The 26,900-nt window shown below is 38.3% G+C and overlaps 4 protein-coding genes and 1 long non-coding RNA gene across 6 annotated transcripts in view; 2 read left to right on the plus strand and 3 right to left on the minus strand.

Annotated features, from left to right (window-relative positions):
* Positions 1-1,810: 1,810 nt before the first annotated feature.
* On the minus strand, positions 1,811-3,894 carry LOC116052506. Its single transcript, XM_031303265.2, has 5 exons — positions 3,819-3,894; positions 3,336-3,680; positions 2,905-3,240; positions 1,961-2,054; positions 1,811-1,874 (listed from the first exon to the last, which is right to left on the minus strand). Exons 1-4 carry the CDS (start codon positions 3,859-3,861, stop codon positions 1,963-1,965), a joined length of 816 nt encoding a protein of 271 aa, XP_031159125.1. The 5' UTR covers positions 3,862-3,894; the 3' UTR covers positions 1,811-1,874; positions 1,961-1,962.
* Positions 3,895-11,120: 7,226 nt separating this feature from the next.
* Positions 11,121-26,900, plus strand: part of LOC116052262 — a 113,484-nt gene continuing 97,704 nt past the window's right edge. The window contains exon 1 of the mRNA XM_031302797.2: positions 11,121-11,277. Coding sequence (XP_031158657.2) covers positions 11,217-11,277 — 61 coding nt within the window. The 5' untranslated portion in view covers positions 11,121-11,216. The remainder of the gene's footprint in view (positions 11,278-26,900) is intronic.
* LOC116052510 lies at positions 13,080-13,408 on the minus strand. Its single transcript, XR_004105598.2, has 2 exons — positions 13,170-13,408; positions 13,080-13,131 (listed from the first exon to the last, which is right to left on the minus strand). It is a non-coding gene; the product is annotated as an uncharacterized LOC116052510 (long non-coding RNA).
* LOC116052504 lies at positions 14,883-23,481 on the plus strand. 2 transcript variants are annotated; one of them, XR_004105597.1, is made up of 7 exons: positions 14,883-15,006; positions 15,168-15,494; positions 15,626-15,985; positions 16,145-16,252; positions 16,357-16,403; positions 16,489-16,684; positions 23,205-23,481. XR_004105597.1 is itself a non-coding variant. In XM_031303261.1 (6 exons), the coding sequence occupies exons 1-6, from the start codon at positions 14,958-14,960 to the stop codon at positions 16,621-16,623; spliced, it is 1,026 nt and encodes a 341-aa protein (XP_031159121.1). In that variant the 5' UTR covers positions 14,883-14,957; the 3' UTR covers positions 16,624-16,954. The 2 variants fall into 2 exon arrangements, 1 of the variants encoding a protein (XP_031159121.1); XM_031303261.1 differs by lacking the exon at positions 23,205-23,481 and having other exon boundaries at positions 16,489-16,954.
* LOC116052505 overlaps positions 24,529-26,900 on the minus strand; it is a 58,796-nt gene continuing 56,424 nt past the window's right edge. Inside the window, exons 4-7 of the mRNA XM_036001168.1 lie at positions 26,390-26,396; positions 25,877-26,010; positions 25,260-25,324; positions 24,529-24,894 (exon numbers count right to left, since the gene is read on the minus strand). Coding sequence (XP_035857061.1) covers positions 24,742-24,894; positions 25,260-25,324; positions 25,877-26,010; positions 26,390-26,396 — 359 coding nt within the window. The 3' untranslated portion in view covers positions 24,529-24,741. The remainder of the gene's footprint in view (positions 24,895-25,259; positions 25,325-25,876; positions 26,011-26,389; positions 26,397-26,900) is intronic.

The raw sequence follows: 26,900 nt of genomic DNA on the forward strand, positions 1-26,900 counted from the left end.
TGTCTGCCCTGAGCGCATTCACCGTCACACACTCTTTCATGTAGCCTACACACTAAGCACCAAGCTATTCCTTAAAGGAGCTTCCACGGTCTTGTAACACAAGGAGAGTCTGCCAGAGCTTCTTGTATTTGGTCTGAAAGTCTGAACCATCCAAAAAATGCTTTCACACTATAAACGAACTGGACCGAGACTACCTCTTTTTATCGGACCAAAATTTGGTCTTTTGATCCGGACCGTGGTCCAGGGGAGGTTTCACACCTGTAATTTTGGTTTGGATCAAACTGAAAAGTCAGAAAGTCCGGACCAAATGAGGTAGGTGTGAAAACGCCCTAATACTCAACCTCAGAGCATGTGCACCAATTTTGGTGAAATTCTAAACACAGGGTTTTGAAGTACATATTTGTGGCATCCCCTATAGGTTGAGCTTAAAATGTTTTGATTGGCCCATCCTCCAAGACGGACTGAAGATACATTACAAAATATATGATGATTGGAAAAATAGCTAATGAGTTATGGCTAATTTCCTGCTAAGCCCCACCCTTTGCAAACATTTTTTACTAATGGCGGCCATGTTTTTTGACCAATCTTGCTCATTTATAGTAAAAAATGGTGTTGATGGCCTCAAAGTCTAAAACAAGATGTCATATTACGTTTTTGACATTATGCAAATTTGCAAAAAATCCATCATGGCGGACTTTTATGGTCCAGGAGGTTTTTTGGTAGAGCACATTAAGCTGGATATGTGTGAGAAATTTCAAGTCAATCAGACCTACAGTGTAAGGGGCCTTTCCAATATTGTGTTTTTGGCCGTTAGTTACAGCGCCCCCATGTGGCTGATTGGAGTCAAATTTCTTGTGAAACATTTCCACATCATTTCCATTTATGGAGTTTCATGTCTTTAAACCTCTCTAATGCACGTCAATTTAAGCCCCGGCAAAAGACAACAAATTTGATAACAAACCGGCACAAAATCAATAAGGCTCCACCCCTTCGGAGTTTGAACCCTAAATTTAACAAGGACAAGTTAGTGCAGTGGCAGATTAATGACATTAAACACAAATTTAAAGCAATATTAGGTGTTATGCTGACAGAAGGATAACTCACACTTACATTTTCCTTTCTTTTTTTATTAAAACTTTTATTAATGATTGAAGATGTGGTCAATCTTCCAAGCATCATCAGAAATTTCCATTCTATTATTTCAACAAAGCAACATTAGCAAACACAAGTTAAGGATGTAGATGCTTCCACGGCCACGCAGATGTACTGGGGTCATTCTGAGACCTTAACATGGCTATGTCTTTTGTAATCGTGTGGATTTTAAGTATCGTTGCTCTCGGGCAGAAACCTTGTATCTCCCTATTTCATCATTTCAATTTTTTTTATAAATACATGCTTTTGGTCGCCCTTTATGTCTGTAGGTTTTAAAAAGTGACGAGGTGATTATGTTTGACTTTGAGAAAAATAGCTCCATAATATTTATTAATATATAACTTAATAATAATAATTTAATAATTTAATTTATGTCAACATTTCCTGAAAAGCAAAGATTTTGTACATACAAGGTTTTTGCCCTACAGCGACGGTATGTTTTTGTGTATCTTTGAAGAAACATAATTCACAAATAAAAAAAAATGTAAATTAAAATGTAAATTAACAATCCAACATCCAATCTTATTAGCATTAACACACACTTTATCTATGCAATACATATTGAGATGGCTTCCTTACATGTAAAGAGCTGAACTCCTTTTCTTGACAATCAGTGGATTTCACCCAAACAAAAAGAGTACTGTTTCTCTTTTTCCTCCCTCTTCTTCATCATTGTGGAGAATTCCAGTGATCCAGTAGTTCAATGCCTCTGCATCACCATCCTTAAATAATATTTTTTATTGTATGGGAACAAAACAATCTGTGAATACATGTTATGTACTTCATCTTTGCTGTGTACTAAGCTGACCTTCAGTTTCGTGAGAAAATAAGAATGGCAATCACAATCACGCAGAGAGCCAACAGTATCCCGAGCATGATGACAACTGGGTCCCATTCTTGTCCTGAAATTTAATAAAACAAAGTCAGCAGACGCTTAATCCTTGTGTTGTCGTCCATTCGATCATGCATCATCCTCCCGGGTCAAAACTGAAAATCACTTTTTCTAACGTTTTTGTCTCTTTTGGCGCTTTTTTCAATGTTTTTGGCACTTCTTTGACGTTTAACGCTTCTTTTCAATACCATGTATAAACACCACTAACACCAACATATTACTAGATTTACACTTATTTTTGGAATTCATGATCAATAAACCTCATTTACAGGAAATTATTCCTAATTCTTGAGTTAAAAAGCAGAAATTATGATTTTTTTAGACTAATATTAAAGGAAGGATAATCACAGAATGGTACATGTCAACATTCAGTCGAGATACTGTAAAATTTCTATTTCTTTTCAAATGCAATTCAAAACACAAAATTCAATGAAAGTAGATTTTTGTTGTACTTGCGAAGCACGTTGTATGGAATCATCCATGTTATTTTTGGGTAATCAAAATTCGGTAGTTAAAAAGAAACCCATATTTCTGATATAGACATTTAGACAACGGGATTTAACGGGTCGAGAAACATGAGCGATCAGACCGGTTGTAAACATGCCGACAGTTTAACCAGATGAACTACCACTTTATTTGGAATTAAAACCCAAACTGAGTGCACCTGTAATGTTGCTAATAATTCTTCATCACAATACCATGTTTTCCTAATTGATAGAACTGTAATGGTCCGACAAGATATTTTAAATGACTAAATGACTTGGAAATTATTGGAACTTTTATTATTTATTATTATTGGAATTTTCAAACAATTATATATAAAAAAAATGTCAGGATTAATATTAACTGTAAAAACATACCTGTCTCCACTTTAGTTCCTTCACCAAACAGGATCTCTCCACACGTGACCACAGCACAGTAGTAAGTCCCAGTATCAGAGGAGTTCTGTATAGTTTTGGACAGACTGTAGACACAACTTCTTTCCTCTTCTTCATCGCTGTGAGTGTAAATGATGCCTGGATGAGATTCTCCTGATCCAGATCTGAACCAGTACACACTGTGTTCACCTGGACACTGATCTGTGTTTCCTTTTGTCTTGGAGAGAAGGGAACACTGGAGAGTCACTGAGTCGCCCGGCTGAACCGACTCAGTCTCCGGACTTTGTTTCATGTAGACAGATTTCTGCTGATTATGATCTGCGTGATTCAGTAAACAAGTCATCAAAAGGAAATAGTGATATTATTTGTATGACATAAAAACGTAGAGATGACATGGAAATAACAAATTTTACCATTCACAGCCAAGAAGATGCCAGTAGCAAAACTCGATGAATACGCTGTTCCATTCATACAGAAGTATGTTGCTTCGTCCTCTTTGCTGACATCTCTGATGTTAAGAAAATACTGAGCATTCCCCTCTGTTACTTTGAAACGTGGATTGTTAAATTGTCCTATAAGTTTTGGTTGAGTATACGTTCCTGTAGCAACTGTTTGGGGCATATATCCAAGAGGCTGCTTATACCAGGAGAAGAATTTGCCTTCCATTTCAGAAAGTGGACACTGCAAAGTAACATTCCCACCAACCTTAACCACAGTCAAAGGAATCTGGTGAAGAACCTCTGCAGTTTGAATCAGGTCTGAAGAAAATAGACAAACAGTAAATTATAGACAAAAATAATGACCATTGCAAGTATCAACCTTCAGAAAGATCACTGTCTTTAGACAATTTAACACAGTTCAATATAAACAATGGTATTATTTAAAGTTGCACTTACACACTGAACTAAGGACAGTCAAAGCAGCCAGTCTTCCAATCATTGTGGTTAAACACCCTTCTCTTGCACAACTGATACCTTCTTACCTAAATGAAGGTTTGGTCACAAGATCATCAAAGTGTACAAAGTGGAAAACGCCCTGATTGGCTGAAACACAGTAAATACACTTCCTCCTAAATTTAGCAGATCCATGATCCAGAGCTCCAGACTAACTTTTTACTAGGAGCACTGTAGCCCGTAACAAAAAAATGTATAGGGGCACAGGCAGAAAATTAAGGGGGCTCACATAAAATCGACCTGCATCGCAATTTCTCACATTTCCCCCATTTTAACTGTATTACTGATAAATGCTTTGGTAATAAATACAGAAACTACAATCTGCTGTCTTATTTTAGTTTAAAGTCACATTTTAATTGAATGCTGCTTAACAAATGAAAGAAATCAGAAATGTAAACAAAGCATTATTACTGTTAATGTACCGTATTATTGCCTCTGCCTCATACAGGCTCTCCCTCCCTCCTCTGTTTTTTTTTGTTTTTTTTGTTAACACTGAAATAGCAATCATATCTAAGGTGATTAAACTTCCATGGTAAGGAGAGTATATTCATAAAATCTGTCTCTGAGCTCTCTGCTGTCACATCTCTACCTCTCTCATCCAAGTGAGGGAGCGTATGTTTGTAGCAAATGTCCGTGCTGACATTAGCATTGATGAAAAATGCAAACACGTCAGTGACTGCAAGGGCAATTAAGTGATATCTCGCAGTTGTGGCGTTGAAATAAAATCCCGTCCTTTTTGTCTGAGACTGAGACAATACTGAGTAGCAAGCCGTCGATTTTCTGACGAGACTGAATACAACACTGCTGAGGTCTATCAACACAGCTCTGCCAATTGCAAGTGCACACAACCCGGGTTGAGACCATAGGCTAAGTGGGATGGAGAGAGGAAGGCTAATGTTAGGCTAGCCTTAGCCTAACAGCACTCCTTATCGGCTATTACTACGCAGCATTTTTCTCACCAATGTATGGTCTTTAGCAAACAAAATGGATGATCTTTGGCTGCAGATATGCATTATGCAGCTGACTAATCACTCAATGACCGCCTCCCTCTCACACACATTGGCCAACTCTGGCAGACCTGCTCTCTCCTCCTTTTTCAACATGAAATAAAAAAATTAAAAGTAATTATTAATATAACTGTAAAAACATACTTGTCTCTACTTTAGTTCCTTTATCAAAGAGGAGCTCTCCACACGTGACCACAGCACAGTAGTCTGGACACTGATCTGTGTTTCCTTCGTTCTTGGAGAGAAGTGAACACTGGAGAGTCACTGAGTCGCCCGACTGGACCGACTCAATTTCCGGGCTTTGTTTCACATAGAAAGATTTCTGCTGAATTTTATGATCTGTGTGATTCACAAAAAGGCGGTTAATTACTAGATTGTTTGGTATCGACAAAGCAGTAAACAAGGTCACTGAAAGGAACATACTTTACCATTCACAGCCAAAAGTGTGACGTTTATACATTTCATTATGTATGCCGATCCTGCTTGACACAAGTATGTTGCTTCATCTTCTTTGTTTACATTTCTGATGTTGAAAGCGTTCATATCTGTTACTGTGAATCTTGAGTTGGTAAATGGTTCTTGAAGTGTTATTTTGTCAAAAGTTCCTGCTGCAACTGTTTGGACCATATGTCCAAACTTCAGCTTATACCAGTAAAACAACCCGGCTTCAATCCCAGAGACTGAATACAAATAGTTTGTCCAAGCATCTGGATGACCTAATATGTTTTTATACATTTTACAACATTTTTACAGCAGTACTCATCTTACAAGTGCACTTCCAAAATGTACTTAGAAGAATCAAAGCAGCCAGTCCTGCCATTGTGGCACAGAACCCTTCTCTTGCACAAAGTGTGATGTCTTCACACCCAAATGAAGGATGTAGTCACGAAGTGATCATACGGTGGCCCTGAAGTGCAAACCACAGCAGCAAATCCCACAAGCGAGAGTAAATCCTTAGCCTGGTCCTACCAGACTCTCGTACATTTCATTTGTACAGAGACTCTGGCCACTCTCCATTGACAAGTGTTAACTTCCTTGAATGCGGGTACTCTGTTAAAGTTTAAACCTATTGGATCTGCCCAGAGCCACTCTGGATCTGCCATAACCAATCGCTAACATTTGGTCGTGACATATGTCATGTGCATGTGCAACAAGAGGGGAAACCGACAACTATCGGCTTATATTTAGCATTAGTATCGCTAGCGTTAGCCTTAGCCAACTCCTTCACCACTAATGGAGCGAGCTGGAAAATCAAACTTTTCCCGAACCCCGTGGGGGGGAGGGCCACAACATCATGGCCACCAACACAATTCAGCAAATATTGTTCTTGCTCAGGCTTTAACTTCTGGATATTCGGCAGCGTTGCCACAACGGACCGAATGGCTTTGCTCACATCTTTCTAGCGCACATCCTCAAAGTCATTGTTCTCAGCCACTCCTTCTGTTCGCTGATTGGACCGCCAAATATTTGGCTGGAGAAAACCCAAGAATATACCGCAAACCCAGATGGAGTACTGAAGGGAAATAAAAATTGAGCGGAAGTACATAGGAGGGCGGAGCCAGGCTAGAAAATCCTTTAAAGGGGTAGGAAATGTCACAATGCAACAGCAAATCCCACAACACGACAGCATTTCGCCACAACATGACAGCATTTTGCCACGGACCCATTTGTAAATTAAAGACAATGGAACCAATCACGATGAGGATTAATGTCCAATATGTACCCACCCTCCATTTCAGTCTTACTGATGCTGTCGTGTTGTGGCGAAATGCTATTGCATTGTTTGGATTTGCTGCCGTGGTTTGCTCTTCAGGGCCACAGTATGATCAAGGTTTACAAAGTAGAAGTCATATTGATTGGCTCAAATGCAGACATTGCTCATTGCCCTAAATTTACCAAAACCATGATCATCAGTTTTAAAAAACGAATTAGCAATATTACTATATTGAAAAATACCTTTTCTTTTTTATTTATTTTTGAAAATGTATAAAATTAACATCTACTAAATGGACCTTTGGTGAGATGGCTTTCTCAGCCTCAAGGAGCAAAAGACAGAGCACTGGTAGTTGCAACCACCACAGATGTCTGGTAATGCTCGTCTTACTTTCCCTGCACAAGGGATGCAGCATATGTGTATTCTGAGATTGTATACGTACTTGTTAACAGGCTTGTTTACAACCTCCGCAATTCTGACTTTTTCTGAAAGAGACTGATTGATTGTTGCAAATATGTCTTGCCTAGCTTATACAAAGCTATCTAACACCATGTACATACTGATGTACATAGGCAGCAGACCCACAAAGGAAAGCTGAATGACTGACAGACTCATACAAACTTTGGTTACAAATTACTTGAAGGTATCTACATAAGAGTGACATGACACTGTCATGAACGTGTCATAAACGTTATAAACAAGTCGTAAACATTTATGACATTATGGCTTCTTTTAGTAAGTGTCATTCGGTTTTTGTCATGACAAGTTATGGTTAGAGTTAGGGTTACAGTTCATGTGTCATGACTGTGTCATGACAGTGTCATGTTACTCTTATGTAGATACCTTCAAGTAAAGCGTTACCCAAACTTCTTGTCACAACAGCAAAAAACAAAGACATGTTCTGTTGAAAATGTTCTTGTCCTTATCTAAAGGATTTAGCTACACAGGCTCACTCGAAATTTGTCCAGGTAAAGCTCAGTTCTAACTGGGTTAGTTTTATCAGGGTGTGTATGGTTATTCACTTGTAAGTGACATGTTAGGACACTTTGTTTGGAATTCAGAACAGTATCTCTAGGAATTGCTACAGGTGTTTCTACAGGACATCAATTAGGCCTAGTGCAGTATTGGGCAGCGATGAGTTACTTAGTAATGGAGCTTTTTATGTTGTAAGTACATTTTAATTTCAGAGTGTTTGCAACATAATGTATTATAAAACATGTTTTGGGGCCAACTACTCCGTCTTTCTAGTCTCACAGCACTTTGTAAAGGCAATTTGCATTGAAAACAACAAGCAAGGCCATGGCGTGCAACAGCACTGACAGACGCAAGTTGTGGCGGGCCATTTCTCTACCTTTGACCAACCACTGAGGCTGTTTACTCAGAAGAGATCTGCTTCTGCGTATCAACAGGATATGTAGTGAGGTTAGAGGTGCAAGAAGGGAAGCGCTACAAGAGGATGCTAATTTTAGTTTAACCAGTATACCTGGTTGTTTTCATTTTACCAGCCTTTTCATATCTTACTCCACCAATGCACTTTTTTTTCTAACAAAAGTATAGGTTCGCTACATGCACTGTGCATCACACTGCTAAGTAAAGGAAACAAGACATTTGAGTCCACCACACAGCGATAATGTATTAATACTGTTTCCTGCTCCCTGTAGGCACACTGTGTGCCTCTGAGAACGTATATACCAAAGTTACCTTTGCTGTGTGTTCTTTAAACTGCATGTTGGACTCTGATAAATATGTAAAGCCCAAGGAAATTCTGAAAGTCATTCTACGAATACACATCATATATTTGGGTGTCTTCGTGGCATGAATAATTGATGTAGAGTAAGAGATCAGGATTTTACAGCAATAGAGTAAAAAAGATTGTATGCACCTTTTTATAAAGCTCTGGATTAAAACATTTAATGTGTAGCACTCCCCTGTCTCTACAGCAACCAGCAAAGACAAAAACCTGGTGCACTGAAAACACACGCTCATGCTCACTGGCAGTGCTCGACTAAAATACTGTATCACTGACCAGGTGTGGGTTTGTGTAACCCGCCTGCACAATGAAACTATTACTATTGCACACGCTTTGCTGACTTCAAACCCCCCTCATAAGACTAAAATGGTGAGAAGACAGGAAGAAAAAGGGCTTTTGAAATCACACCTTGTTTTGGCAGCCCAACCACAACCAAGCTAAACTTTCCACGCGTCATTTGTTTGTCAGTGGCGATTGTTAATGTGTGTCTGTACACACACATTCACAAGAAAATAAAGGGCAGCATACAAATGTATTTATCGTTAGTGTTTGAATTATATTTTACAGTTTCTATCCCCGTGTTCATCCTCTGCATATTTAACTGCACAGTACTTTTCATGTAGTGATAGATACAAGATCAACAATACAGTACAGTATCAATAGACTCCTATGCAATGTTTTAAGCTTTTGATGAGTTTGAGGTAGTGTACTGGATTGCATGCAGTTGTGAGGTGTCCCTATTACTTCATCCCCCACAAGAACACACATGAATGTCAGGTGAATCTGAAACTAAATTGCACATTGTGTCAACATAGTCGACAGTTTAACAGCTCTGCTGTACTCTTCCTGCTGATATTCTTCACTACTGATGACTGACAGAGTGGGCGAGGACATCACTCATAATGTGGAGCCTCTCGTTTTGTCCTTGGTTATTTAAAATGGCTCTCTTTCAATGTGACAATCTCTGTCGTCTTATTTAATTCTTATTTAATTCACACAAATGAAATTAAAATTAAATTTATCTCAGTGGTAGTGATAACCCGTTTTAAATTGTCATAAGAAACATAGTATTTATAATTAGATTATATGAGCTAATGAACAATAAAGGTTTGTAAATCTAATCTGCTGTTTAACAAGTCATGTAGTTTTCACCAACAGATGGCAGTGATGTGAAGATGATTTGTAGTACCGTCCAGTGCTTTAAAGTCTCAATATACAGACACATGACAATGTGAAAGACCACAAAAAACAGACAAGGGCAGGTTAATGGTATTAAATGTAAATTAATGGAACTACAGACTTTCTGGTTTAGCAATGAATTTTAACCATTGAAAGCACCACCACCGTAAAACTTAATGAGTGTGTCATACGTGATGAGGCCCTCTCATACAGTGGGCTGCACACATACCTAGATAAGTGGAATCTGAATGGAAGACTACAACCAGGCAATTGTCGTGATTGCAGTGAGCAGAAGGTTTATGGTGTCACGTCTTTGATAAATGTGTGAATAAAAAAGGTGTAGAAAACTTTAACTGACTTCCTCAATGGTGCCCTAGCTATACAGTCTGTGCTTAGCTATTAGCAATCTTGACCGGTATTGGAAACTTAATTGGAAACAACACAACCAGCTGGTACTGCCATTCACATTTCATGTCGTACATGTGGTATCTCTGTTTGCCGCTGTAGCCCCGACGAAGAGGTGCACATCAGCTACAGACAAAGCTATGACTCCTTAATGCAGGACCATAAGTCAAGCTTAAGTCTTCACTATTTTATATTTAGTGGAAAGTACGAGACAAAAAAGAATTAAGTTTGTATTAGTGTGTCATCCATGTAGCATGGTGAAAACAGATGAAGCTTGCATGCTGTCATAGCCATTTTGGTAAACATAGCCACAATATTCTCCAACCTCAACCAAGTGTTTTAGTTATCTTCCTTCAACCATACATTAAAGCTATAGTACGTAGTTTCTGTCTCCCCCATGAGGAATTCTAAGTAATGACAACAAAACTGTCGGCGCGTACACATGATACAAGCCTTCCGTGATTGTGCACCGCCCCCACCCCTCCTCCACACAGTTGCTAGTACCAAGGAGGACACAGAGGATTAAAAAAACATGATGGAATCTTCAGAAGAGGTAATTATCTTCACTCGATTTTTTGCGTGCGGAAGTCACCAGACGACACCATTACCTAAACATAGCCATACAGAGAGTTTTCTGGAGCCGATAGTCTTAACTAGTCTTAACCGATAGTCTTAACTAGTATCTACTCATTTGGCAATGTCTTGATGTAACGGACGTTCATTAATATAAAAAAAGTTAGGCACTAAAGCTTTAATCGTACTGTAGCTGCTGAGCACAGATATTGTAGAAATTAATAATTTCAAACCATTGATATTGAACATTTACTGTAAAATCAAACAATTCTGGGTTTTTCAGAATCCAGCATGAGTATTCTGTCTGGAGATTGTTGGTTTCGTAATATGGACCAATATGCAGATGGAAATCCAATTCTGTTATGTCAAGTGTGAGAAATGAGTTTACTTCAAGATCAAATGACATTAGGGCCATGAGAAATTTGCATTTGCTGTTGTTGATTTTCTTCACAGGAGAAATGTTGTAAACAAAATATATGTTGTGTTTACTGTAAACGTCCGCCCTGAGAACCAAACATGAGATGACAGCTGGTGTTGTTTCATGTGTTTAAGTCGGAAAGTTCTGGTTGACATATTTCCACTGTGGTAGTACAGTTAAACGCCAACACAACGAAAGGCCAATCAGATTGCTCTGAAAAAGTTCCCTCCCATTTGATATAATTCCAATAAGCTAAATCATCTTTTGATATGATCTAAATTAGGTGCAGTCTCTCATGTGGAAAGAGCAGAAAATGCTTATCATATGTTATATGCTGCTCTTGCTCAAAATTGGACGTAAGTATTAAGGTCACATTGAATTGAAATATCTATTTAAAATACATTTGTTATCTTCATAGAGGGGGCATATGAATGTATCTCTGTTGTTAATCATTGTTCTGATTTAATTTTTTTTTCAGAATGCACAGACTTTTCACAAACTTTTGAGACAAAGACTGTTGGTGTTGGACAAAATGTGACTCTAACATGTACCCGCCAGAGAAATTGGCATTCAACAAACTTATTTTGGATCAGACTTGTTTCTGGAACCTTTCCTGAATTTTTAGGAGGAACAATAGCCTATGATTTCAGTGTTTTTGAGACTCGTCGCATTACAGCAAAACAAGAGCCTGGCACATTTGTTCTGCACATTACCAACACACAGATAAGCGATACTGCAGTCTACTACTGTATAAAAGTCAGACAAAGCTACATGACATTTTCAAAAGGAATATTTCTGAGAATCAAAGGTAAATACAGCAACAGAAACTCCAGATGCTAAGTCAGTATTATAGAATTATACATAATTTTTAACAGCAATTACATATTTTAATGTTTTCATTGTTCTCAGTTGTACATAATAAGTTAGTGTATGCTTGCATGATGCATATAGTCACAATACTCTTTTGTTTATAAATAGATAATTGTAACTTAAACCCCCCTCCTATAATGTAATTGAATTGAGAAAAACTGGTTTATTATACTGTATGTTGTTTTGATTTTCAAGGACCAGAATCTGATATCACTGCTGTCACTTTGGACTTTCCATCTGTTCCAGTCCGTCCAGGAGACTCAGTGACTCTCCAGTGTTCAGTCCTCTCGGACTCAGAGAACAAGAGGTGTACAGAAGAACACAGTGTGTTCTGGTTCAGAGCCGGATCAGATAAATCTCATCCCAGTTTAATTTACGCCCAAGGAAACAATAGTGATGGATGTGAGAAGAGTCCCGAAGCTCTCTCTTCACAGAAATGTATCTACAGCTTCTCCAAGAACGTCAGCTCTTCTGACGCTGGGACTTATTACTGTGCTGTGGCCACATGTGGAGAGATATTATTTGGAAATGGAATAAAACTGGACAGTGAAGGTAACGGCAACGTATTTCTATGTTATGGTTTAATTACCACCATCTTATCTAATAACGTAAATAATTTACTACTATTTCTTAACTTTGATTATGTGTTTCTCTTCATAATGTTTCAGTTGTTGGCACGTGTGATTCACAGAACAACAACACAATTCTCTTTCTGCTGTGTGCTGCTTTGGCTATAGGTCTAGTAGTTATAGCCTTCCTTGTTTATGCCATCAGGAATAAATCCTGTGATTGTTGCAACGGTAAGAGAAGTTACTCATCAATCTATTAAACTGTTTTTCCCAAACATAATTGGATTCACATTTGTGCTGTGTATACGACAAGTGCAGTATCATGTATCTTCAAGAAAGAGAGATCCAAATAATACTTTTGTACTACAATTTATGGTTTTAATATTACAGCTGCCGTGACTCTGCAAACAAATGCTGCAACAGCCAGCGATAATCAGCAAAGTGAGCAGGTGAGGAATTTAACGATGCTGCTATACTGTATATGTGCATGCATTGGAATCTGATCTCTCATTTTCAATTTTGAACTTTCTTTCGTCAGAGCCGCGATGACTCTGTGGTTTATTATACACCGAACTTTACCAGGAGAAAAGCCGGCAACGCAGGGAGAAAAAATGCAACAGCAAAGGATGAGACGATCTACAGTGATGTTAGGGCTTTTGTAACGATTAACAATCAACATACTTAATTTGCTCATTGATGCTAATGTTATTTTTCTGTGGCACAATGTATGGAAAATGTATTGCTTTAGCAGCACTGGCACTTGCATTTCACCTCAGAATACATAATATATGGGGTATACCAAATATAACAATGTATCCATACACTTAAAGATGTTTTATGTATAATATGCATAATATCAATATATTTTGTCCAAACTTTTGCAAACATTTAAAAATATGTTTGAGTCCTGTTACTTCAGAAAAGAAAATCAAACAGTATTATGCAAAAATAACCTCATTAAATAGTTACCCTTTTGGATATAGGTTGTAGAATTCTGTTCCTAGCTATTACATTTATTATTTAGTTTTTGTGCAGTTTATTATTAAAACTTTCATAAGGGTTATGATGCATCTGACCTAATCTGGCTTTTTGGAAGATTCATCTTCACAGAGAACTGTGAGAAGGGTGACGGGGCAATCACGTCCCTAAACACTGTTTAAAATGGTCTATTTGTTAAGCCCAAATAAACTTGATATCTAAATAGTGTTTGAATCAATCAGGGCAACGACAGATTCCACCGAGCACAAACAAAGTTTATTTTGTACAGACATTCATGGCCCCCAGAGGATGCATTATAAATTTGGTGTTCCCATTACTTTTCATCTAGTGCCACTAGCAGGTTAACATGTATGGTGTAGTGTAAAGAGACTGTCCTCACACAAAAAACACCCAATAGGTTGTTTGTACAAGCAGCAATTATGACCCAAATTAACGTTTTCAGGTGTATTGTCAGGCGTTGCCCTTTAGTGGCCGTATTAATTATGACAGGAGAAAAGCAGGAAGTCATGTAACGTGGTTACAGGGCTGAGAAAGTCCGTTAAGAGTGGGAACAGACATGGAACCCTTTCCTAGAACTCGTTGACTCCCTCAGCTTATCTCCTGACTTGGAGGACTGAGCTCCTTCTAGACTGCTCCACTTGACGCCAGCTGCCCCTCTTTTTTATATATATATATATATATATATATATATTTTTATATATCTCCTCTTTTCCTGTATCTCTTTTAATTTGTCTATCTTTTTTACTTTTATCTTTTGGATGTTGTGTGCCCTTACCGGTGTGTGTTTGTCATGATGCATGGATCCGTGTTCTGAGTCCCCGTCTGTTTTAGACCTGAACTGGGTTGGTTTGGGTGGGCAGGGGACTTGAAGGGAAGTGACACACTGTTTTCACTATGCTTTGTTCACCATGGCTTGTGCTGTTTGTCACTTGTTGTGAAAATTTAAATTAAAAAAAGTAAAAAAAAAAATAAAAAAAAAAGAGTGGGCAGCACAGGAGCCCGGCGTTGGCATCTCCTATACACATTAAACTGTGCTGTGGTTCTGAAAAAAACAGCGGCTGATAGTCAGATGTCGTCCGATGATGTCATTAACATGCTTAATAATTACACAGCAGCCTCTAATCATACATTTTCAAAGAAATTCTCAAACGTTCATATGATACATAATTTGAAAAGCAACATAGCCTACAGGGACTGTTAAAGGGGCAGTGAAATGTCCATGCTGGTCTCTAAATCAGAGAAAAATAATCATTCCTGGTTGCAGATTTGCAAGATGTTACCAGCCGATCAGGTAGGAAAAGGAAAGGAAAATGACAATTTCAGAATCAAAAGTTTCTCAAAAGAGTAACTGAACTAAAAAAAAAAAAAAAAACAGGCATGTGTATTTACATCAAATAGTTTAGTGAATTGATGAGAATGAGAGGTATTACACTTCACACAGACAAGGTCAAAACCAGTGTGGCAGGAAATCCACTTTGATCTTATGTCTGTTATAGCCAATCAGACACATGCATTTGATGATCTGACCTATCAGGTTCATCTCACCTCCTTCACTCATAAAATAACCAACAAGTCTCCTCACAAGACACAATGTCAAGATGATGATGATCGTGTTGTGGGTTACACTGCTTCTCCTTCACCAGGGATGTAAGTGCTATACAATAATAACTGAATATTTTATAATTCATCTGTATCTACATGCAATCTATGTACAGTATTGTGCTTCGTGTATGAACACTAAGTTTTTTAGATCTTTACTACACTAATCATTTACTGTTAAATGTCTTGTACATTTTAATTTAATCTAGATACGCTGACTCCAGTGACCACAGTTCATCTTGGTGAACCTGCCACCTTGACATGTGTTTTCTCTAATAAAGAGTTGAGCAGCAAAAAACTCCACTGGTACAAGCAGAGTGCCGGGGAAACTCTGAAATGTATTGTGACACTGTGGAAATCTACACAACCTCAGTATGCACCAGATGTTTCTGAATCACGATTGGAGGTAAAATATGATAAGAATTTTAGCAACCTGACCATTCTGAGTACAACCAAAGAAGATGAGGGAATGTATCACTGTGCTTTTATGGAGTGGAATGATAATCAATGGAGTGGGACATATTTGTTAGTAAAAGGTAATTATGTGATCTACTTTTATAAAGTATCATCAAGCATGTTGCATTTATATTTGATATATATTATTTTCAATGCTTCTTAAGCTTTCAAAAGAGATCCCACACTTTTCACACACTTTTGTATTACACAGGAAACACTCAGAGGACATCAAACTATACTGTTGTTCAGTGGCCAACATTATCTGATCCAGTCCGTCCAGGAGACTCAGTGTCTTTTCAGTGTTCAATCCTCTCTGACTCTGAGGACAAGACGTGTCCAGGAGATGACAGTGTGTTCTGGTTCAGAGCCGGATCAGATAAATCTCATCCAGACATCATCTACACTGATGAAAGACAACATGACGGATGTGACAAGAGATCTGACACTCAGAAGAGTTGTGTTTATCGCTTTTCTAAAATCGTCAGCTCCTCTGATGCCGGGACTTACTACTGTGCTGTGGCCACATGTGGGGAGATATTATTTGCAGATGGAACTAAACTGGACATTGAAGGTAACTGTATAATAAGTAAATTCGCTTATTAAAGTGTTTTATTTTAAAATAATAATATTTATATTATTTTACAAGCAAAATGATACAACCAGGAGTTGAATTACGTGGATTACAGCTTTTACTTTTACCTGTTGTTTTTTCCATTTGATAATGTTTCAGGAACCAGTGTGTGGTCACAGAAGGCCAATACAATTATTTTCTCGGTTATCTCGGCCATAAGTCTGATTGTTACAGCCTTCCTCATTTACGCCATCAAGAGAAACAACAGTAATACCTGTAGAAACTACTCATAGTTCTCTGTTCAACAGTATTACATAAAAACTACTGCATCTGTATTTATTATCTATATATTTTCTGTTTCATGATTTCAGCTGCTGTTGCCGGGCAAAAACACAGTGGTGGTCAGAAAATTCCACAGGTAAAAAACATAACGGTAAAGTAGAAGTAACCTTATTGAAATAGTTATTTTAGTTATTTTACTTTGTCATCTCACATTTCCTCAGAGAGATGAAGACACAAGTATTTATTCTGCTGTCGTCTTCACTGTGATGAAAACTGGAAGTGGTGCGATAAAGAAATCAAAAGCAGCAGAGAGACAGAGGAGCTACGCTGCGGTCAAGGCTTTTGGGATGGATTAGTGAGTTAACAGGTCTGTTTGCCATCAGTTGGTACTGTATGTTAGTCTGTTTGGAGCTAAAGGTTTTATCTGAGGTAATGCTGTAAGCGTTAGGCTATATATCACTTTGACTAACATTTTAACTTGTGTCTCTTTCATGCAAATGTGCACAGTTAAAAGTTACATAGCAGGGTGCCCTGATGGCTTATGGATCAGGTAAAGAACACAAACAGCAACAGCCCAGATTCATGTCCAGCTGGAAAACTTTTTTTAAATGTCATTATTTATCTCTCCCTCATTTCCCGTTCTCTCGCTACTATTGCTATTTAATAAAGGACAAAAATGCCTCCTCCAAAAAATTGCTAAAAAAGAAAATGGCAATGTAATTAGTTTTTTTCCAGCAAAATCTGTCTATGACAACTAGGATATTCTCAATTTTGCAACAAAAGAAAAAAGAAACTAAGTTTCCGTTAAGATGGACATTACTTAAATAATAAGGTTTCTACTGTAACTGGGAGTAATTGTAAATATGGAATTTTCCACTGGATCAGTGTTGGCAAAGATACAGTATATCACAAATTCTAAAATTCAAGAAAGAGAACACTGATTTCGGATTAGTACTCTGTATCAGCCTGTAACCTGTATTTTTTTGTGTTGCTGTGTAACTATTTGTAAACAGGATTTGTAACTCTATCAAAAAATGTAAATAAAGAAAACACTGTTTTTTTTGCCAAACTGTTGCTTTTGGTGTGATCTCTCTAGAAACAAGTGTTGGTTCTGCTGCAGATTCTCTATCATTTGCCAGAATCACTGAAATCCATCCAACATTTAAATTACAACAAAATAGAATTCATCAAGTCTCTAACCTTAACAACCTGATAGGTACAGTATTTCACAGGCAAACCGCTGCTCTTAAGGAAGATGCAGTTACTCCATATGAAAAGACAATATAAATATACATTTTTATGTCAACAAAAGCAAACACAGACATGTTGACAACAAGCACCATTACCCTACTGTTGGATTGCAATTGGGAATAAAAAGCTACGTGTCTCTCTGTAGAGACTCGGGAACCGTTCCACAGACTGCTCTATCTACAGAGAGGGCTGGTGCTGGTTGTGGTCATCTGCTCTAACAACAGAGTACACACTCTGGTGGTGACTCTCTCTTGTTCCTCCTCCCTCTTTTCACTTTCCTTGTTGAGAAATTCAGTGCTGCAGAGTTCATTCTTTCTGGCAAGATTAGGTCTGTAACATCAAGACCAGATCTAGAGTATAAATTGCTCTACAGTGATCTTAACATAGTTTATTTTATGTAATTTCATTATTTCATCATCTTTTTACCTTAAATCCATTTATCATGCAGTAACAGATGTACCAGCTCAACACTCAGTTTAATATATTTCAGTTTTATATTTTTTTTATTTTTTGTTATGAGTATAATATATTTTATGTCCAGAGAATCTGATAAATAAAAATAGTAACGTTCCTTGCATACTTGAGTCCAAAATGTTCTAGCAGAAATTTCAGACTCAGTGTGCAAGGACGTTAGGACTATAGGCAGAATATTTATCACCTGACACACCCACATCTAGATCTCTAGTTGCAAGGTGTGAAGAAATGTGGCCAAAACCACAGAATATGAGATGTGAAGAGCTCCCAGGTAAACCTAAGTGTGAGAGATAGAGGGCTCTCAGTTCGAAAAACCAAACATATTACTCCTATACTTACTTAAATCACTCCACTGGCTTCTGATAAAAAACAGAATTGATTTAAAAATATTGCTCACTGTTGACAATCTAATGGCCTAACTCCTAACTACATCTCTGACCTGCTCACTGCTTACAAACCCTCCAGAACTCTTGGATCAGCCGTCGCTGGTCTCCTTACTGTACCCAGACCAGAATATTGTTATTATTATTATTATGATGCAGACCCCCCTGCTCAGAACAGACCTGACTATGGGCTTCAACAGGATGTGTAGTGAGGGAACAGCTACAAGAGGCTTCAGGAGGCTAATTTGTAGTTTGTCTTATTAATGTGCTCATTCAAAGTACAAACCCTGAAGTGCATGCGTGCGTGCGTGCTTGCGTGCGTGCGTGCGTGCGTGCGTGCATATGTGTCCAACCGTCCTGAACCCTTTACCTACTGCTATAAGTTGTTGTGATATTAAATTAATCATAAAAAATACAGTGTTATTCCTTGCCTTTAAAAAACAAAGGTCAAACTGCCTCCTAAGGCCAAAACAAAGAGTGAGAAAAGTAGTTTGTATTGACACCTTAAGGCCCAGACACATAGAGCCGATAATCGGCCGTTGGACAGTCTGGCAAGGTCAGTGACTCGAGTCTGTTCGGTGTGTTCCGTGCCATCGTCCGTCCGAGGGGCCTTCTGCCTTCATTTTGGCCGATTTGACATGTATAATCGGCGGGGCGGGCACTGCCGGCAGTCGGACTCAAATGACCCATCTGATTGGTAGAGTGCTAACCCGGAAACGGGGAGCGGAATGAGCGTGACTAGAGTCTCTCAAAATCTGACGAAAATCTTTTAAACTGACCTTTGTCGATCTGAAATGAAGACAGATTCAGCAACTGCATGGCCTATTTCTCGCTTAAAATGTTTTCAGAAACACGTTTCAGTGAATGTGTTCTTGTAATACTGTGAGAGTGTCTCTCTGCTGCTGCTGAGTATAGAGGATGGATGGTTTAACAGCCCTCCTCTGTATGCTGTGCTCTTACTGCTGAAGTGACTGACAGGCAGAGTGGGCGGCTCATCATTAATGATGTGGAGCATCTGAATTGGCTGGCTCTTACAATATTTAAGATGGCTCCTCTGTCTTAGTGTGTCACTTCAGTAAATGGCTGGCTACATCTTTTTTTAAATGCAATTCAAACTTAAATTCATGATTAACTGACTGCTACAGGCACTGTTGTAGGGTTTTCTATCAGGCCTAAGGACATAGGCCTATATATTTAGAGATACATTTCATGTAATGCATTTATATTTAAAGGTTAGTTGTATCAGTGTCCATTTTAAAATGAATGTTTAGTGTTTGAAAAAAAAAGTGAATCTAACACAGAGAAGTCACTGAATGCAGAAAGGGAGAACATTGTATATACTGACCATGTGCACAAATACGGGCACCCAGTGGCATGAACACACAAAATGGCTTGTATTGGCAGCAAGCAATTCAGGCTTGGTTCTTTTCCTCAGACAGCATCCCATTCAGAAAATTCTGAAAAAGTATGTTGATTTAAAATTGTTTTGCATGGATTACACACTGGCAACCTAATACCAAGGCTGAACGTTTAAAGGCCCCATGGCATGAAAATTTCACTTTATGAGTTTTTTTTTTTTTATGAGTTCCCCTAGCCTGCCTATGGCCCCCCAGTGGCTAGAAATGGCGATAGGTGTAAACCAAGCCCTGGGTATCCTGCTCTGCCTTTGAAAAAATGAAAGCTCAGATGGGCCGATCTGGAATCTTCCCTTTATGACATCATAAGGGGAAAGATTGCCTCCCCTTTCTCTGCTTTGCCCGCCGCCCACAGCTGGTCATCTTACTTTAAAAAAGTAATTAGTCACAGTTTCAAATTACTTCTCCCAAAAAGTAATTGAGTTAGTAACTCAGTTACCACATTGTAAAAGTAATTAGTTACTCAGCAAAGTAACTGTGACATTATTTTTTATGTTCTATAATGCTATTACGTTCTATGACATCCTTGCAATCAATGTGTTCAGCTCGGCCTTGGTCACCTGTTGCTGACCCGAAAAATCGAGCGTTGCTTGTTTTAACAGAGTGGCTCCGTCTCCTTTGCTGGAGCTCACGCTAGCTGTATTTGGGCTTGGGGTTGGGTTAGCAGCAGCAACAAGTGTCGTGTTAGCATGTGTTAATGTGAGGTGCTTCATAAGATTTGAGTTGCTTGAGGCAGACGTGGATAAAGTCTTTTTTTCCTGGGCATAGCGTGCATGTTACATAAACATTCTTGCCTTTAATTTCAATGAGCGAGAAGTAGTGCCGGTACTTCCAGTTCAAGAACGCTACCTTTGAATTTCCCTGGCTCGTCGCCATTGTCGCTGTCTTGTATTTAGTGGTAGTCAGAGCGTGCAGTGAGACAGCGTGAGCATGGCATCCGCCCACCCAGCCAATCATCATCTCATTTGCAACGGTGTCATCATCCCCACCCCTGCTCTCTCCAGGCAGCTGATGTGTAGCCAAAGCCTGACACCTCGCACTTCATTCAACCAAACTGTAGTAACGCGCCACTTTACATTTTCAGTAAAGATAACGGCGTTGCAACGATGGGAAAAGTAATTAATTAGATTACTCCGTTACTGAAACAATAACGCCGTTAGTAACACCGTTATACTTAAATGCCATTACTCCCAACACTGCTCGTAGTGGCTGTAATTCTGCACCAAGGCTGAATTTTGGGAAAGAGACTTCAGATACAGTATTAGGGGACCACTAAGGCCTATATAAAAGCATCCAAAAAGCAGCATGTCATAGGACCTTTAAGCCACAAATTGACAGGATCTCAGGAAGTTTAATTTTTATAAATTTTACAATCCTTAAATTTATACACAAACACATATACAAAAACTGAGTGGCAGTAATTCAGCCTGGTCTCCTTTGGAAACAGATTCATATGGGACTTTTCTGCAGTGTGTCATTCATGTCCTTCAGTGGGTTTGGAGACAACAACAGGAACCCTGCATTGCAAACTGGAGAAGTCAAGTTTAAAAGACATATTAACTTGTGTTTACTCTCAGTGTCAGTTATAGAAACTCACCATGAAACCAAAGTGTGTTGTTGGTATTGTTTCATGTGTTTAGGTTGGAAAGATGGTTGAATTGTATTCCATCGTGGTCATAAACTGCAACACATGAGAGGCCAATCATATTGCTCTCAAACTGTTCCCTCCCACTTGATATACATTATGGTCAATCAATTTCATAATGTCATCTAAATTACAACAGTCTCAAGTATAGTAGGAATAAGTAGGAATAACCAGAAAATGATGATTGTGGTTTATTTACTGCTGATGCTCAAAGTGGGGTGTAAGTATATGTTGAAATGTCAGATTTACTCCACATATAAATTTAAAGTATTGTTATGTTCTTACAGTAATTAACTTTAATTATGTATATGTTGTTAATGTAATATATATTTTCAGGATGCACAGATGATCAGATCTTTGAGACCAGAACTGTTGGTGTGGGAGGCGATGTGAGACTGACTTGTACTCGCGAGTCTACGGGAAGCTTGTTTTGGATCAGACTCGTTTCTGGAGAATTTCATAAAGTCGTAGGAAAAACATTTAGCTTTGAGAGTGATCCTCGCATTACAGCCACAGAGGAGCCCGGAACATTTGTTCTGCATATTGCAAAAGCAAGGCTACGTGATACTGCAGTTTACTACTGTATACAAATATATCAACAAAACTTCATATTTTTGAAAGGAGCAGACCTGAGAGTTGAAGGTAAATGCATTCCTTAATTTTATTACAACTTTCTTTTAGAAAATTATGATAACAGTTGTATTTTGTTTAAGGTTTCAACCTTTTTATTTTTTTATTTCCCAGGACCAGAACCTGAGCCCACTGCTGTCCCTCCATCTGATCCAGTCGGTCCAGGAGACTCAGTGACTCTGCAGTGTTCAGTCCTCTCGGACTCTGAGAACAAGACGTGTCCAGAAGAACACAGTGTGTTCTGTTTCAGAGCTGGATCACATCAATGTGGCCCAGGTTTTAATTATACTCAAGGAAACAGTGTTGAAGAACATGAAAAGAATCCAGAGGGACTCTCGACAAAGAAATGTATCTACAGCTTCTTTAAGAACGTCAGCTGCTCTGATGGCGGGACTTATTACTGTGCTGTGGTCACATGTGGGGAGATATTTTCTGGAAACGGATCAAAACTCGAAACTGAAGGTAACTGTCATTGTGCTGTTAATTAGGACATTTGCTTACTTAAGTGCTAGATTGTCAGGTAATCTATTAAAATCAAGTATTGTGTTTTTAAATTATTTTACCAGCAGGTGACATAAAACATCTGTTGTTTATTCCATTTGATAATGTTTCAGGAACCAGCGTGTGGTCACAGAAGGCCAATACAATTATTTTCTCAGTTATCTCGGCCATAAGTCTGATTGTTACAGCCTTCCTCATTTACGCCATCATGAGAAACAACGGTAATAGAAACTATTCTCTATCCAACAGCATTACATAAAAAATACTCCATTCTTATTTAATATCTATATATTTTCTGTTTCATAATTTCAGCTGCTATTACCAGGCAACAACACAGTGGTGGTCAGAAAATTCCACAGGTAAAAAACATAACGGTACAGTAGAAGTAACCTTATTAAAATAGTTATTTTTTTTTACTTTGTCATCTCATTCATTTCCTCAGAGAGAAGAATACATATGTATATATTCTGCTGTTGTCTTCACTGTGATGAAAACTGGAAGTGGTGCGATAAAGGATTTAAAAGCAGCAGAGAGACAGAGGAGCTACGCTGCTGTCAAGGCTTATGGGATGGATTAGTGAGATAATGGGTCTGTTTGCCATCAGTTGGTACTGTATGATAGTCTGTTTGGAGCTAAAGGTTTGCTATCTGTGGCTTTTAGGTAATGCTGTAAGTGTTATATCACTCTAAATAAGTATTAATTTGTGTCTCTTTTATGCAAATGTGCACCATCAAAAGTTATATAGCAGGGTGCCCTGATGGCTTACTGATGGGTGTAAGATACCAACCACAAACAGCAACAGCCCTGATTCATGTCCAGCTGGGAACCTTTGTTAAATGTCATTTTCTTTCTCTCTCCCTCATTTCCTGTCCTCTTGCTACTATTGCTATTCAATAAAGGAAAAAAATACCTACCCCCAAAAATTGTTAAAAAAGAAAATGGCAAGGAAGGCCTAATTAACGTTTTCTAGCAAAATCTGTCTATGACAACTGGGTGATTCTTAATGTTGCAACACAGCAGAAAAGAAAAAAGAAACTAAGTTTCCGTTAAGATGGACATTACATATAAATAATGTTATACTGTAACTGGGAGTAATTGTTAATATGGAATTTTCCACTGGATCAGTGTTGGCAAAGATATATCACAAATTCTAAAATTCGAGAAAAAGAACACTGATTTCGGACTAGTACTCTGTATCAGCCTGTAACCTGAATTTTGTTGTTGTTGCTGTGTAACTATTTGTAAACATAATTTGTAACTCTATCAAACAATGTCAATAAAGAAAACATATCTATGACAACAGGGTTATTCTTAATTTTGCAACACAGAAATAAAAAAAGACACTATGTTTCAGTTAACATGGCCATTACTAAAATTAGGTTTTTACTGTAAGTGGGAGTAATTGTAAACATGAAGGTTTCTACTGGAGCAGGGTTGGCATTAATACATAAGAAATTCAAAAATTCGAGAAAAAGAGTTCTGATTTTGCATCCATTATCTGTTTTTTGTTTTGTTGTAGGTGAGTGTAACTATTTGTAAACGTGATTTGTAACTCTATCAAACAATGTGAATAAATGAAACACACTGATTTTTAGTGCCAAACTGTTGCTGCTGGTGTAGTCTATATCGACGACGATTCATTTAGGATATTACTCCGGTGACGCCGGAAATTCCGCGGGAAGTCTATTTTGTCCAGATGTCCCTCACCTTCCGTTTTCTTTGTGTTGGCATTCTAATCTCTGGTCAATTTATGAGGACTATGGTAACTGCTCCTCAGATCTCGGCAGGGTAAATCCAGACAGCTAGCTAGACTATCTGTCCAATCTGAGTTTTCTGTTGCACGACTAAAACAACTTTTGAACATACACACGTTTTTGCAGCGGCAAGCGCCCAAGGCGCTTGTGATTGGTTTAAGAAATGCCAATAAACCAGAGAGTGTTTTCCTCCCATCCCGGAGTGCTGTGTGGACTAGCCAGACCTTCCTCCGCGGTGCTGTGGAGGAAGGTCTGGCAATGCTAGACTACTGCTGGTGTGATCTGACAAATAAACAAGTGTTGGTTTTGCGGCAGATTTCTGCGAAAGCAAACAGACATGTTAACAACATGAATAAAAAGGGAATAAAAAGCTACGTGTCTCTCTGTAGAGACTCAGGAACCGTTCCACAGACTGCTCTGTCTACAGAGAGGGCTGGTGCTGGTTGTGGTCATCTGCTCTAACAACAGAGTACACACACTCTGGTGGCGACTCTCTCTTCTTCCTCTTCCCTCTTTTCACTTTCCTCGTTGAGAAATCCAGTGCTGTGTAGTTCATTGCCCTTGCTTCACCATCCTGCAAAAATGTAATATTTGTGTCAAGTACAAATATTTCAGAGATTAGGCATCAAAAAACATCTCTAGAGTATAGATTGCTTTACAGTGAATTTACAGTGAGCTTAACAGTTTCTTTTATGTAATCATTTCTCATTCATCAGTACATTGTTTGACTTCAAACCCATTTATCATACAGTAACAGATGTTGTACCAGCTCAACAGTTAGTTTTATATTTTTTTGTTATGATTAAAATTATGTGTCATGTCCAGATAATCTGATAAATAAAAAGAGTAAGAGTATAGGCAGAATATTTATCACACACCCACATCTAGATTTCTACCCCTAGCCAGTGCAAATCAGACAACACACCGCTACATATTTACCAGATCATTTGATTGATCCACAGTTGACCTGTCATTATCACGATGATGGGAGGCACTCAATGGTCCTGTAAAAAAAAAAAAAAGATAACATCCTTCAGTGTGATTTTTTCACCCTATCACTAGAGGACAGAGCTAAATGAACAACATATTTTAATGACTTTTTCAGTTTTGGGCTTTGCAGTTAAACACATTTACTCCTGTAATGTGTTCAATACACCTTCAGTGTTATAATGATAACCACTGATTAACTTCACTAGAGCTTTGAGCAGTCGCGGGTGAAGTGATTTGCTCAAGAGCAACTGGACAGTAGTTTGTAATAGCATGTAACTTCTATAATAATATGTTTCTGCTGCAATAGGATATAGTGGTGGGACATTATCTATAATAACCAGTAGGTTGGTGTTGCCTTCCTTCACATACAATATTTTTGCATAAAGCGTATTTAGTCTGTCGTAGTGATTTTATTTTATTCAGTGATTTTATTTGGGTAAAGTATTTGATTATTTCCACTGTCATCATATTTTGTTAATTAGAAATACAAATGTAGATTATGGTATTGTTATGGTTCAGACAGTCAGACTTAAGTGAAATTAAAAAAGTAAGTGTGGTGAACCTACCTTTGCAATGTTCACAAACTTTCCTTCGATTTCCGTAGAAAATAAGGACGGCGATTACAGTCACACAGCAGGCCAACAGGACTCCAAGAACAAGGACAACTGGGTCCAGTTCTGATCCTGAATCACATACACTTCTAAATAAGAATTATTTTATTCTGGACACTCCTTGGGAGTAATCACTTACTAGTCAGTTTAAAAAAACTAATGATGTTTGTTACCAGGCACAATTTGTATGTCATTTTAACCAGGCTAAATTAATTAATGCAAGATGCATACATGATTTTGATACAACTTTTAAAAACATACTTATCCCCACTTTAGTTCCTTCACCAAACAGGATCTCTCCACACGTGACCACAGCACAGTAGTAAGTCCCAGTATCAGAGGAGTTCTGTATAGTTTTGGACAGACTGTAGACACAACTTCTTTCCTCTTCTTCATCGCTGTGAGTGTAAATGATGCCTGGATGAGATTCTCCTGATCCAGATCTGAACCAGTACACACTGTGTTCACCTGGACACTGATCTGTGTTTCCTTTTGTCTTGGAGAGAAGTGAACACTGGAGAGTCACTGAGTCGCCCGGCTTGACCGACTCAGTCTCCGGACTTTGTTTCACATAGACAGATTTCTGCTGATTACGATCTGCGTGACTCATTAAAAAAGACATCAAAAGAAATTCATGATTTAAATGATTTGCTTGACATAAAAACTTGACAAACACTGAAAGTAAAAGATGTTTTACCGTTCACAGCCAAGAAGATGCCATTGACAAAACTCTCTGAATATCTTGCTCCATAGTGACAGAAGTATGTTGCTTCGTCCTCTTTGCTGATATTTGTAATGGTAAGAAAATACTGAGCATCCCTTTTTGTAGCTGTGAAACGTGGGTTGTTAAATTCTTTACTAATAGTTGATTGACCAACAATTTCAGCAACGACACGTTGGACCATATATCCAAGAGGCTGCTTGTACCAGTAAAAGAATCTGCCTTCCGTCTCAGAAACTGTACACTCCAAAGTTACAT

This window comes from Sander lucioperca, chromosome 1, assembly GCF_008315115.2.
Source record: "Sander lucioperca isolate FBNREF2018 chromosome 1, SLUC_FBN_1.2, whole genome shotgun sequence".
In the NCBI taxonomy this organism is placed as follows: Eukaryota; Metazoa; Chordata; class Actinopteri; order Perciformes; family Percidae; genus Sander; species Sander lucioperca.

Excerpts from the sequence above, each read along its gene's own strand:
- LOC116052506 (XM_031303265.2), bottom strand. The coding sequence starts at position 3,861 with ATGATTGGAAGACTGGCTGCTTTGACTGTCCTTAGTTCAGTGT. Across the intron at positions 3,241-3,335 it reads CATCTTCTTGGCTGTGAATG|ATCATAATCAGCAGAAATCT; the intron begins GTAAAATTTGTT and ends TGAATCACGCAG. Across the intron at positions 2,055-2,904 it reads AGGAACTAAAGTGGAGACAG|GACAAGAATGGGACCCAGTT; the intron begins GTATGTTTTTAC and ends ATTAAATTTCAG.
- LOC116052504 (XM_031303261.1), top strand. The coding sequence starts at position 14,958 with ATGATGATGATCGTGTTGTGGGTTACACTGCTTCTCCTTCACCAGGGA. Across the intron at positions 15,495-15,625 it reads GACATATTTGTTAGTAAAAG|GAAACACTCAGAGGACATCA; the intron begins GTAATTATGTGA and ends TGTATTACACAG. Across the intron at positions 15,986-16,144 it reads AACTAAACTGGACATTGAAG|GAACCAGTGTGTGGTCACAG; the intron begins GTAACTGTATAA and ends ATAATGTTTCAG.